The sequence below is a fragment of the Pangasianodon hypophthalmus genome, chromosome 30 (assembly GCF_027358585.1).
Source record: "Pangasianodon hypophthalmus isolate fPanHyp1 chromosome 30, fPanHyp1.pri, whole genome shotgun sequence".
NCBI lineage: Eukaryota > Metazoa > Chordata > Actinopteri > Siluriformes > Pangasiidae > Pangasianodon > Pangasianodon hypophthalmus.
In genome coordinates, this window is record NC_069739.1 from 10,391,378 (window position 1) to 10,405,746 (window position 14,369).

A 14,369-nucleotide genomic window follows, 5' to 3' on the forward strand; every position below is an offset into this window, starting at 1 on the left:
AAACTGTATAAGACTCAGATTCTAGAGCTGAAGGAAGAGTGTGATGAAAAGACTAAACTCTACCAGGACGCACAGCGGAGACTGGAGGACCTTCAGGAGGAGAGGTATGTTTATGTGTATTTGTTTTTCTACTTCCTGAGATGTGCCCTGTCAAATTTCTGCCCTAATTTGATACATCTGGCTCTAATGCTCAAATTGCTCCTACTGGCCATGAATCAGGAGTATTATGTCTGTAGGTTAATATGTTGGATCATTTTCAACAAATTCTGAGCACAGGATTAGAGAATCATCTAGAGTTGTTGTCTATCCACTCCTTTAACCTCCAATACCTCTGATAACCTCTGATTTCTCAGCTGCATATTCATGTTGTAAATCTCCCGTTCTACCAAAACATTCCAGAGGTGCTTTACTGGATTCAGATCTGGAGGCCATTGAAGTACACTGAACTCGCTTATCACGTTCATGGAACCAGTCTGAGATGACTTTTGCTTTGTGACATGGCCCTTTATCATGTTGGGTCTAGCCATTATAAGATGGGTAAATTGTGGCCATAAAGAGAAGCACGTACTCAGTAATAATCCTCAGATAGGCTGTGGCATTCAAATGATGCTCGATTGGTATTAAGGGGCCCAATGTCTGCCAAGAAAAAATATTCCCGACACCATTACACCACCAGCAGCAGCCTGAACCCATAGATTCATGCTGTTGACTCCAAATTCTAAATTCTACCATCTGCATGTTGCAGCAGAAATCAAGATACATTAGACCAGGCAATGTTTTTCCAAACTGTTTAGATTCGGTGAGGCTGTGCCTGTAGTCTCAGCTTCCTGTTCTTGGCTGACAACAGTGGAACACTTCTGCAGTCTTCTGCTGTTGTAGCCCGTCCGTCTTATGGTACATGTTGTACACCCTGAGATGCTTTTCTGCTCACCCCAGTTGTAAAGAGTGATTATTTGAGCTACCATAGCCTTCCTGTCAGCTTGAACAAGTCTGGATATTCTTGGTACCAACAAGTCACTAAGATCACATTTTTTTCTCATTCTGATGCTTTATGTGAACATTAACTGAAGCTCTTGACCTGTACCTACATGATTTTATACATTGCTGCCACATGATTGACAAACTGGATAATTGTATGAATGAGCAGGTTTAGTTACCATCATTTGTTGCTATGTACACTTTGTATTTTTCAAAGCAGTTTGTATTGTGACTTCAACTTTAAATAGCAGAGTATTTATTCAGATGAGTAATTGAACTTTTATTTGAGTAGAAAATTTGGGTATGTTTACCACCTTGAGTTGCACTTGAAATGGTGTGAAAATATGCTAATACTTGCATTGTGGCTTAATCCCATCTGTAATTGTCACCTACGGTGTTATTAGTTTCATCCAGTTAAATTCCACTTTAGTTTTGGTATTCATTCAAAGTGTATCATATACTGAGCTTGTATAGCACAGATTTTCTGAATTTAATGAAAGTACTCTTGACTCCACCTAGTGGCACTCATTGTTCATTAATCAGGAGATTTACAGTGTACTAATGAATCTAATCCACTGGGTAGTAATCAGGGAGTTGGTCAAATACTCACTAAGACAAGCCATAATGAACTATGTGCATTTGCGCGTGCATTTGTGCAGGGACTCTCTGGCCGCACAGCTGGAGGCGAGCCTGACAAAGGCAGACTCAGAGCAGTTGGCACGTTCCATTGCTGAGGAGCAGTACTCAGACCTGGAGAAAGAGAAGATCATGAAAGAGCTGGAGATCAAAGACATGATGGCCAGACACCGGCAGGAGCTCAGCGACAAGGACAACACTATCAGCTCGGTGAGACAAAGAGATATACATGCTGTCTCAAATGGCAAAGTTTTGCAGTCCTCATTTGCGCATGAAATCCTACCATCTGAACATATGTTAAAATATAGCTGAATTTATCAATTATCCTCATTATGAGATTAATTAATTAATTAATTCATTCATTCAACCAAATGCTTAAAATATGCAAAATTATCTGTAAATAAAACAAGACAATCACAAGAAATAAGCTTAGTAATCGTATATTTGTTTTGTAATAGTCTCATAAAGAGAGATTAGATAAATGTAAATATAGTCGAGATGTTTTCACATGCTAAAATTTTCTGGAGTGCACAAGAACATAGCGTGTCCCATTTCTCATTTTGTGGTTCACTGTATCTATATTCTGACAGTAACTACTCCGACAGTAGTTATAGCTGCAAGACAAGTCACAGGTTAATATAACCCTGGTGTGGATGCATGCGGAGGAAGACTCAGGGGGCAGGTGGAATGTTAGCAGAGCTCGGTGCCCACCTTTATTTTCACCGCCCTTTTCAGCTCACTTTCCAAAACTCAATCCAATAAAAAAGACAAACTAACAGAAAAGGGGGTCATCACTAGCTCCTGTCTTTTGCCCCATTCAAGTTCAAAGTTCATGTGTCTTGCAAGCTACACCAGCTATGCCACTCTACCTCTTTCTCTTACCAATTACGGGAGTCACTGAAAGCACAAAGAAACACACCTTAGTAGACTGGCGGTAATCAGACACAGGTGAGAATCATCACACGTTAACTGCCGTCTGCAGCTGACGCTCAACAACGCCCCCAGTGCCACATACCCCCACTGCCCAACTCAGGCCTGGGAGTCGTCTGGCTTGCAGAAAAAAATGTTAAGTGATATACAGTATGTCATCAATTTAACCTGTCATTTAGCAGCAGTTAATTTTGTAACATATTGGAAACCAAAACAGCAATTAAACTGAGTACAGTCAATTATCCTTGATCGTTTTATATGGAGCTACTCTGTACCTTACAAGTAGTTGATTTTGTAATGGTACAACATCTTTATGCTGCTATGTTGCTATGATTTTGTGCAATTTTTGTTTGCTGTTGGGATTAATGATCTGATCTCCACTCATCTTTAAGTTGAACTGTTTATAACAATGCATCGGCACAAGCAGCTGAGTGAGTAATGACGCAGCAGGTTAATGTCCCAGATACTCAGTTTTTAAACCCCTTTACCCAGAAAGACTCAAAGACTAGTGCACCATAGGTCTGCAACTTTGTTGTCATCATCAAAGTACAGATGTGAAGGATTACCCCTGGGCTTAGGGTACCATTTGGCAGAGGAGAAAGAGAAAGAGATAGAAACGAGAAAAGCTGAAATTAAATGGAGGAAGTGATCAGGGCCTGTCTTTTATACCTTTCTCAGTTGTGTGTGTGTGTGTGTGTGTGTGTGTGTGTGTGTGTGTGTGTAGCTAGAGGAGTCTAACCGCACTCTGACTGTGGATGTAGTCAACCTGGCCAGTGAGAAAGAGGAGCTCAATAACCAACTCAAAGACCTTCAACAGAGTGAGTGCACCAGTGTTTCCAGAATGTTATCTGATTTCAAATTTTGGTGTTTATTTCTATACCTGTGCTCCTAATAGTTAAATACAATTTGTGATTATGTTCTTTGGTTGTATGCATCTTTAAACATTTAAAAAATACTTTAAAGGTACATAATTGAACCTTAAGGACCAAAGCTTCACTCTAAAAGACACCACATGTACCTTCCCAGGTACAAAATGCAAAAGATGTACCTTGGATGATACCACCCCAGTGCGAGGCAAAGTACAGTTTAGTACCTTTTTTCTGAGAGTGTGTGGTATAACAGGAATAAAACACACACACCAGAAGTGTTTTTCTTTCCTTACATAATATAATCTATCCCAGTATAACATTGTTAACATAGTAGTAGGTGGTGGTTTGTTCTAGAAAAGTTGAATGTGCATTAAAGGATGATAAAATGAATGCTAATGGCTAATGTTAGTGTTTCTTTGGCAAACGCAGAGCTGCAAAAGGCTAAAGAGGAAGAGAAGCAGGTCAGCACCATGAAACTGTCCTTTGAGAAGCAAATTCAGTCTGAGCGAACGCTCAAGATCCAGGTGGGTGTGATTTATTTCCCTGACTTCCTCAGTCCTACAGATTTATTTCATAGATATTATTTAAATGTGTACAGTAATACAGTAGATTTTTAAAATAATATGCATATCAAAGCTTGAGACTTTATACTATTCTGTATCACGTTGTGTAAGGAAGCAGTTTAATAAACACAGTGGTAAAAACAGTTAGTCTGCGTGTAGATGACCTAAAACATTGCTAGCTAAATGTTTTTCTTTTTTCTTTTTTGTTTTCAATGTCTTTGATCATGTTGATGGATAGCTATGTGCCATAGTGAAATGGACATAAGCCTAAACAATTCAGTTTGCAATCAGATACCTGCTGTCCTGTGCTGTTTTCTCCCTTTTAACTTTTAAGGGTAACCAGATTTTAAAATGCTAGAAATTCACTTGTGGTTGAGATACATGCAAAAATAAAACACATTTCAGTTCATGAATGTAGCTATCTCAGTCGTGATACGCAGGATCACCTGGGTGCATTCCTACTTTTCTGTGGCAGGTTGCTCAACACTGCTAGTATCATTAATGCTATACTCCCCCCTGTTTAGGCTGTTAACAAGTTAGCGGAGATAATGAACAGGAAGGATTTGGTGCGCGGCGTTCATCGTGCAGACGACAGCACTGTGAGAAGGAAGGAGAAGGAAAACAGGAAGTTGCAGCTGGAGCTGCGCTCTGAGCGAGAAAAGCTCAACAGTACCATCATCAAATACCAGAAAGAGATCAGTGAGATGCAGGCTGTAAGTGAAAATGCCTTTGAACTCAAATTTTATATATATATATATATATATATATATATATATATATATATATATATATATATATAAAATAACTGAAACAACCTGCACTAACGTAAATCAGCATTATTAAATAGGCCAAGGCCCCATTTTTTGCGGTACAGTGTGTTCAGTTGAATTTTGAATTCATTTAAATACTGGTGGTTTGTGTGTGTTCCTGTCATAGTTGATAACGGATGAGTCGCAGATGCGGGTAGAGCTGCAGATGGCTTTGGACAGTAAGGACAGCGATATAGAGCGTCTGCGCAGTCAGCTTACTTCACTTAGCATCCATTCTTTAGACACAACTAGCATCAGCAGTATGGGCAATGAGCAGGACACTGATGAGCCTTACCCAGGTACCAACAAAAACACACACACACACACACACACACACACACACACACACACACTCCCCCCTTTCTCACCTTCTTGGTCTTCTAGCTTTCTCTCTGTAACTTTCCATCTTATACCTTATGATGTGTTTCCTGTTTCTTCCTTTTTTTTAACCGATACCTCTACCCCTTCCTCTGTCCCCATGGTCGCACGGCAGTGCGCATCACACAAACACAAACCTCAGAATCCATGTCGTTCACATACCAGCGAAGCTCCAAGCGGGTGTGTATCGACACCCGGCCAAGCCTCATCTGCCCCCTCTTCCCTTCTGAACCTGAGGAAGAGGATGATGAGGAAGAGAGGGGTCAGCCTCGGCTGGCTTTGGCTTGTGAGAGGCCAGCGGACATTGAGCCTAGAGGTGACCCTGCATGGAGATGTGCACATGTGCATACACACACCAAAAGTCTTTTAAGATTACACTGCAAGTCCAGTCACCTTGACTAACAACCACTAGTATGGGAACAGATTTGTGTCAAAATGTTGTACATAATTTTAAAAAATATATACTGCATGTTTTTCTGCTATATTACATATATGTAATGTTAGCAGTGCTAGCTAGCTTTTACTTGATAACTCACTTGCTAGTCCATACTGCATATCCTTATATCTAAGCAACCCAAAACAGACATCAATGGTTATAAACAAAATATGAACAAAATACACAATATGCTATAAAGAACTGCGGCTGGGGCTGATTTGTGCATGTGAAATAAAGTGACAGACATAATGAATGTGAACAACGGGGATTATTTACTGTATCATCATTTTTTTCCCCAAAAATGTGTTTGGAGGAGAAACAAAAAGTATATAGAATAAGGACACATTGTTCTGTCAAAGTACAGTTTCCTCAAAATGACAGAAGAGAGACCCGTAAGTTTAGTATTTTTTGGTTTGTAACAAAGTGTAACAAAATTTCTGTTTACCATGTTTGGTATTCGGATAAAACACAGAATGACCCTAGCAGGGCATTACTAGCTTGAAATACTTTGCTCCACATTATTTTATTATGCCATCAGTGAAATTGTTCAATTGTTTAATAGTTTCATTATTGAGCTGTGAGATAGATATTAGATTTTAGCCCTCCCATCTAATATCATGACCAGCGATCATGACATTTGGGATAAATCTTATCCCATAAACTGGAGAATAAAAATTGACCTGGCTGACTGAAAACACGGGTGTATTTCTAACGCAATTTGTGATTGAGTGCGAGTTAAAACTCTGTCACTGCTTCCTGTTATGATTCATAAATACGTCATTTTTCCTGTCTACCACAGAGGCTAGTCTGGAGGGCTGGCTGTCTCTTCCAAGCAAGAACACCAAGAGGTTTGGATGGGATAAGAAGGTAAAACAACAATTCATAAACATCTTACACATCTCTGAGTATGTGTTATGCATGTGTATATGTCATCTGTACTCTGTAGTATGTGGTGATGAGCAGCAAGAAGATCCTGTTCTATGACTCAGAGGAAGACCGTGATCAGGCCAAACCATTCATGATACTGGACATCGAGTGAGTCTACACACTCCTTCACATAAAAATGAAAATAAATATCAGGGCCATGATGCTATGATTTTTTATTTGGGGTTGTTTACTTTTTAAAGAAAAAAACATGGCAGTGTTTTTTTTCTTGAATAATAAAATTAAACAAGACTGTAAATTCCAGCAGTTTCCCATGCTGCTGTATTATGTCTACACCCCTCTTCATGTGTTTAGTGTGAACTTGCATCTCACTCACACTGATGTAATTGCTGACTGCCATTCTGTGAATTTGTTCTATCACGTGTTCTTATATTGAGATGAGCATTAAATATTGGTTTATTTAATCTTTTCCTTTTGTCTTCTCCTAGTAAACTCTTCCATGTACGACCTGTGACCCAAACAGATGTATACCGGGCAGATATTAAAGAGATCCCTCGCATTTTCCAGGTATTGTGTGACATTTTATGTTCACTTGTTTGTATTGCTTTCTTTTAAAAGTGACCAATGACCGAGTATGTGCTGATGACCATTTCGGTTTTACTGGATTTCTTGCTTTTGTGTTACAACCTTTTTTGTTCACATCTAAAAAAAACCTTACCATCAGGCTCAGTATCTCAGTGGGAATCAAGGGTTGTAACAAACCTTTACTATAAGCTCAAACTAGTTTTTGCCCACAGAAAATCCCATGAGATCAGCAGTTTCTGAAATATTGAAACCAGCTCGCCTGGCAGCAATAACCATAACACAGTCATAGTCACTGAGATCACCCCCCCCATCCCCCTAAACCAATATTTAGTGGCAATTGATGTGAATATTAACTAAAGCGCCTGTATCTGCGTGATTTTATATATTGAGCTACTGCCACATGATTGGCTGATTGGATAATTACATGAATGAGCAGGAGTACAAGTGTTCCTATTAAATTGGCTGGTGAGAGTATGTATGTATTTACAGTATCTATACTATGTACGTATGTATGTATGTATGTATTTGATTGACTACCTTGTCTGTCTCTCCCTTTCTGCCAACGATCTTAGATCCTCTATGCCAACGAGGGTGAGAGTAAGAATCAGGAAGCAGCCGTGGAGCTTTCAGTGGCTGACAGGTCAACCTACATCCCTCACAAAGGCCACGAGCTTGTGCCCACACTCTACCACTTTCCCTCCAACTGTGAGGCATGTACTCGACCCCTCTGGAACGTCTTCAAGCCCCCTCCAGCTGTGGAGTGCCGTCGCTGTCACGTCAAATGCCACAAAGACCACCTAGACCTCAAGGAGGAAGTGCTTGCACCCTGCAAAGGTCAGGAGGTCATGCTTGTTGTAGACTATGATTTAGAAAGATTGAATCAGTCAAACTACATACATCGATGTGTATATGGCACATGTGCAAATGCCATGCAAATTGTTTGATAAGGTAGTACAAATAGGTTGTCCAGGAGAGTATAAAATTACGTAATGCAGAAATATAGTAAGGTAGCTTGTACACAGTGACCTGAGCAGTATAAGACAATCTGAGTAGAGTGATTAATCTGAGTAGAGTGTTAGTGTCTGTATGTGCTTAGAAATTTCTGGCAAGCTCCATTACAGACCATACAGATGTGGGAGTTATGTTGGTCAGGTATGGTGCTGGTGAGGTTTGCGGGGGAAAAAACTGTTCCTGAATCTGGTGGTCCAGCTTTTTACTGTGGAGCCTCATTCCCAAAGAGAGCAGGGTGAACAGTTCATGAGTAGGGTGGGTGGGGGTCCTTCATGATGATCCTGGCCTTCTTCTGACATCTTTTGTTGTAAATGTCCTCCATGGTGGGAAGGCTGGCAATTCATGGTGTGCCGGATGGTTTACATTGTGTGAAGAGCTGTCCTGTCTGTGACACTGCACACATAGCACACTGTGTTGCAGCATGTCAGGATGCAGGAGGAGAGGCTTGCACTCATCTTTGCACTCTTCAGCCTCAGGGAATAGAGGTGGGCCTTTTTAGTGATGTGGAATGTGTTTTTTGGACCAAGAAAGTTTATGAGAAATGTGTTCCACCAGGAATTTGAAGCTGCTGATCATTTCAACTTCTTTGCTTTCCAGGGGTGAGGACTGTGTGCATAACTGCTGCAATGGCATCCAAGGTTGAATGGTTTGGTATGGATGCATAGTGATGATTATCTAGTTTGGCTGGAGTAGAGTTCTTAATGTGTGCTATGACCAGATTTTCTAAATATTTAATTGTTACTCATGTCAGTGTTACTGGTTGGTAGTCTTTCAAGTCTGAAACTGTAGAGGACTTTGGAACAGGAATGATGATGGTTGGTTGATTTGAAACATGAAGCTACTTTGGCCTGGGCAAGTGAGGGGTTAAAGAGATCCACATGTGCTGGTATGCACATTCTCGAGTACCTGGCCTGGTATGTTGTCTTGGCCAGCAGCCTTACATGGTTTGACCCTCTGCAGAGTTCTCATTACATCTGCTGCTGTCAACAGATAATGACTGTTCACCTGGAAGAGGGGTACCCTTGGTAGCTGATGTGATGGATGGGTCAAAGCCAGCATAAAGGTTGTTTGAGGCATCAAGGGGTGAAGCATCTGTGGTCCCAGGTCCAGAGTGCTGTTACTTGCATAGTCTTTACTATGCCTTTGATGCCTTGTTCGTTGTCAATCGGGTGTTCCTGGATCTTCTGTGCATAGGTGACTTCTGCAAACTTGATCCCAGAGATAAGGCCACGTCTGGCTGCTCTGAGGGCTGTTATGTCCCCAGACTTGAAGTGTCTCAGGTCTTAATCAGAGAGTGCACCGCTGCATCCACAGGGGTTCTTATTTGGCACATATGTTGATGGATTTGGTGTAGACAACATCGCTCACACATGCATGTGAGGAAAGGGTTGTACTCCTCCAGGTCAACGTGGTGCCTGTGTGTGGTAGCTTCCTAGTCCTGGAACATAGGGAGAGCCTCACTAGGCCATACTATAATGTTAACTGGTTGAAACATGAAAATCAGCAGTTTTGAACTGCACAGTGAACTCTCTGAGTAAAAACATAGCTGTCTTTTTTTGTTAAGTGTTTGATCGCAACAAAACAGTGATTTTTCCCCAAGGATTTGTTTGTCACCAACCTTTGTTTATGTAAACACAGAGTTCAATGCCTTTGGATTTCCCTGACTGAGAGTACTGTTATGCCATCAAGCTGAGTCAGGCACATTTTTTGTGAAGGTCAGAATGCAACAGTTCTTCAGCTCTTTTTATGAGTGTAGTCTCCATCTGAGTAGATCCTTTTATTGCCCAGGGAGTGGATGTTGGCAAGAAACAGCGATGGTTCAGCCAGTACCATCGGATACTTGTGGATTTGTAAGGATGTGTAACTCCTGTTGCTTGTCACTTGCAGTGAACTATGACACGGCTAAAGAGCTGCTGCTGCTGGCCAGTTCTTCAACTGAGCAGCAGAAATGGATCAGTCGTCTTCTCAAGAGAATCCCACGCAAACCCCCTACTCAGAGTGTGGCAGCCCCTCAAGAGCCTCCAGTGGGGTCACTGCCCTCACCGCTCCCCTCCCCCCATCTCTCTCCACGAAACTCGCCCAAACTCACCTCCAGAGGAGCCATCAGAGTGCACAGCAGAGGCCCACCACCTTCCAGCAAGCCCAGGTGAGTCTTCTGTCTACATTCGATGTCCCATTGAGCCAAGCCTGTCTTGTGTGTGGCATCACACCTGTGTTAAAATACCCAATATATTTTAACTTCATCAACATTATTAACAATAATAAGCAGTTCATATTTACAACTATTTTAAAACACTTACTTTCTTTGCTATTTCTGTATACATTTGTACATTTATTATTTTTTTGGACATATTAAGTTATTTATTTCTTATTGTACTTACTATTGGTCCTCCATAAATCTGTATTGTTTGTGCTGTTGAAGCATTGCCTCAAAGCCACTCTTTCAAAACATTAAACTATAATTATAGAAATTGAGTCAGACTTTGAAAATATGACTTTGAAGCTATGGAGTCACATGTTTTTCCCTCAATTGTTTGATACTCTGGCCATTTTTAGGGTCTGTGATGTTTTATTGTATTATTTCACCCATACATTTTATGCTGACATGACCAATTTCTTGTTTATGAACAATTCTGCAGGTTTTTGTTGAAACTGGATGCTCATTTCAGGAAGTTTTTAATTTGTTTTGGTTATGTTTGGGTTATGTCTTGTTGAATCATCCAATTGTCCAGGTCCTGAGGCTTTAAAAGCTGCCCCAAACCTTGATGCTCTTTGATGCTCTAAAGATATGCAGTCTCCTTTTTTTTCCCTCCAAAAATACGGTTGTGTTTGTCTGCGGCTTGGATGAAAAGTTTATAAGTAATTTAAATTAATTACTTAAAGTAATAAAGTAATTAATGCAGAAATCCAGGCAATTCCAAAGGATCATGAACATTTTTCTTTCAACTAAATGAATAAGCAGATTTAAAAAAAAAAAAAAAAAAAGGTGTAATTATTTCTACACATAATCTTCATGATTCGTAATGCCTAGCAGCAGTCACTTGGTGTGTCACTTGATGCGTAACAAACAGTGGCTGTAGAGTGTGTAACATTAAGGCCTAAAGGTACACTGCTTTCTTCTTGGACATGTATCATCTGTCTGTATATTAGTTCATGCATCTGCTTAATAACACTTGGCTGGATGCTTCACCTTCACCAAAAAATAAATAAAAAATTGGCAGATTCTCTTTACCTCACCTTATTAAGCCAACATGCAGCATCCAAAATTTCTATTTTTAGTTCTAGTAATTTTTTTAGTAATTCTAATGTAGAGTAATAATCTTCCTAAATTCCAAATGTGCAAATTTCATGTGTACTTCAAAAGGGGATCTGAGTCATCTAGCAAGTTTGCAGGTAGAGAAAGAACTAGGACTAATTACAACTGATTAAATTACTGCAGCTCATAATGGGGTGTTGGTATTTATAGCACTGATCATGGGAGCTCAAAACTGTTCCAGTTTATCAAATCAGAATACATTCAACTACTAACACAGCAATTTCAGCAAACTATCCATACTATTAAAAATAATTTTGGCAAAATTCAGGTGTTTATAACATTAATTAGATGATTCTGAACCAGTGCCATTTGAATCACTCTTTGTGCTGCAAACCTCCTTATAGCCCCATGCTCCGAATCATTCTCCACTGACCTCCTCACCCCTGACCTTTCTGTTGTGTGTGTGGACAGTAAGTATGCCGTGCACTGCAGCGCCACCTGGCTGTTTGCTTGTCTATGGTGCCTTAACAGATGAAAATGAAGTGCAAGAACTTAATTCACTAACATCACCTGCAAACACTGGGCTGACCAGTCTTAATAACAATAACAATTAACACATAATAATAATCTGTATTTATTCAAAATAAAGACCAGTCCTAACCAACCTCTTTAGTCTTAATTCATTCATGCTTATTTCTGCAAATACAATCAGAGGTATTAGGCTACACAAGAGTAATTTTTTTCATTTTATTAAAATAAAAAGACCTTCATTGAAAAACCCAGCCACGCAGCAAAAATATTAGAGCATTAGATCTCTTGAAAAAGGCTTGCAGGTAAAACTGCTGTAGCCAGTGAGGAAATAAAATTACAAAAAGTTGTTTAATGCAACATGGTTCAGCAGCACATAGCAAATTATATAATGCAAGATAGATGAATGAGTCTTTCCATAACCCAAGTGCCCCTACTCCTGTTCTAGCGTGATAGAGTTTGACCTGAAGGCCTGGGGTTGGGCTCTTCATGATGATGATGATGATGATGATGATGATGTGTTTGACTTCTGAAGATGTGGGAGACTGCAGGGTAACCACCATGTCTTGTTAACAATGTGTTGCCGTACATAGTAGCATAAAGCTTGGTGTGTTTGTTCTAAAGGTTTTCCTGTGGTGCATTCAAGTGTGTAAAACTGTACTGCAACAGTAAACAGGCCTAAATCAGTGTCCTGTTTGTGATTTTGGAATACTAAAAAGTTAATGGCATGGTTCAAGTATAGGTCACAGTAAAGGAATAAACCAGTGCATTTTAATGTCATGTCTGTCTATTTCTCAGTGGGTATGTACTACTGACAAGAATTTCGAATCATTTTCCTAAGAAAAGAGAAAAAAAGTAAGGATGAGAAGAGTGAAACCCTTTTTGCTCCAAAGTCACAGTGGAACTCTAGGGGCAGTCATTGCGGCATCACTAATCATTTGTGTGGCATATGTTTGTAGATCTGTATAATTCGTCCTTTCAGGAATGGACAGTCTGATCAAACATGAATATTACAAAATCATAAGAAAAGTGTGAATATTTATAGAATTACATTTGACTGTATTGCTCCAGTAATGAAATGTTGGCTAAAATGTCACAAGTACAGCTTTGGTAAGGTTTTCAGTCTTCTCTGTTCCATTCCATTCTCGAGTGTAACAGTTGTACTTACAATTTGCAGTACACAGGTGTGTATGACATGTAAAACATTATCGACTTACTTCAACAACTGCCCATAGACTTCCATTGTAGCCGAATTTCAAGTAAACAGACTTTTGTTCGTTTTACTGAGTACAGTGAAAAGTGTGGAAATTCTTGTCACATATATGCTCCATATATAGTTTATAGAGATCTGGAGTATTCCTTTAATGTGTTTTAATGTTACCTTTGTGGACGTTTGAAGCCAGTGTGAAGCCTTTGTGTGTGTGTGTGTGTGTGTGAGAGAGAGAGAGAGACTGCATTTGATGCATGACTCTGGTACATTAATTTCCACGCTGCACTGTTTTCATACAGCATGCTACGGTTGTGACTAGTCATAAACCACACCCTAAATAAATTCCTGCTTTCTGCTTCTGCTTTCACAGCTAACCTTGATGGATACTGGATTGGACTCAGTGTCATGTAGCAGACGCTGCAGTACAACAGACAATACAGAAAACAAAGGACATGACATGGGTATTGTAGACACCCCGCCAATCAACACTCAGTTAATTAGCACACCTGAAGATGTGCCTTTATATTAAACATTTTACAGCAATATTATTACAGTGTGAAAATGCTTGAAAGTATTAACACGTTATGTTTAGTTATACAGTGTGGCTGCTTGTGTGTGTGTGTGTGTGTGTGTGTAGATAATTACTCGTATGACACAATGTATTTGTATATTCAAGTATGATCTATTTCTGTAAGGGAAACACTTGTGCAGTTCATTGCAAACACTACATTTTTACTGTTTAAAGATTATTTAATGCTTCAGAAAGAGCCAGACTGTGGTATATAGTTGAAAGAAAAAAATAGGCAAACTATGATCTCGTTTTGTTTTAAAGATGCACTCCACTGCACAGGTTTATGTGTTGTCAGTTCATAACTGGAAGTACCTACAAAGCATAATATGCAATGCTGGTCCAAATGATTTTCTTTATCCATGATGTATGTAGTAGAACAAAGAGAAAAAAGGCCACTGACTAAATACTTCACCAGAGGACAGAATTTATTGGAAAAAAATAAATGGTGAAATTATGAGGTTGTCTTATCGTTTGTGTGTGTGTGCGTGTATATATATATATATATATATATATATATATATATATATATATATATATATATATATCTGATCAGCCAGATCCTTTAGGTCCTGTAAGTTGTGAGGTGGGACCTCCATGGATTGGACTTGTTTGTCCAGCACATCCCACAAATGCTTGATCGGATTGGGATCTGGGGAATTTTGAGTGAACACCCTGAACTCCTTGTCATGTTCCTTAAACCACTTCTGGGCAATTTTTGCAGTGT

At 39.7% G+C, this 14,369-nt stretch overlaps 1 protein-coding gene across 5 annotated transcripts in view; it reads left to right on the top strand.

Moving 5' to 3' along the window:
* Positions 1-14,102, top strand: part of LOC113528867 (rho-associated protein kinase 2) — a 54,755-nt gene extending 40,653 nt beyond the window's left edge. The window contains exons 21-35 of one of the 5 annotated variants that reach the window (XR_008301303.1): positions 1-104; positions 1,638-1,824; positions 3,269-3,362; positions 3,843-3,937; positions 4,501-4,689; positions 4,913-5,084; positions 5,279-5,479; positions 6,399-6,466; positions 6,546-6,634; positions 6,973-7,051; positions 7,642-7,903; positions 9,968-10,226; positions 11,741-11,806; positions 12,313-12,416; positions 13,445-14,102. Coding sequence is in view for 4 of the 5 variants with exons in the window: in XM_026917642.3 (XP_026773443.3) it covers positions 1-104; positions 1,638-1,824; positions 3,269-3,362; positions 3,843-3,937; positions 4,501-4,689; positions 4,913-5,084; positions 5,279-5,479; positions 6,399-6,466; positions 6,546-6,634; positions 6,973-7,051; positions 7,642-7,903; positions 9,968-10,226; positions 12,313-12,397 (1,884 nt within the window). In the remaining variant the exon portion in view is untranslated. The remainder of the gene's footprint in view (positions 105-1,637; positions 1,825-3,268; positions 3,363-3,842; positions 3,938-4,500; positions 4,690-4,912; positions 5,085-5,278; positions 5,480-6,398; positions 6,467-6,545; positions 6,635-6,972; positions 7,052-7,641; positions 7,904-9,967; positions 10,227-11,740; positions 11,807-12,312; positions 12,417-13,444) is intronic. The other 4 variants (XM_034302088.2, XM_026917642.3, XM_026917644.3 and 1 more) reach the window with 4 other exon arrangements.
* The last annotated feature ends 267 nt before the right edge of the window (positions 14,103-14,369 follow it).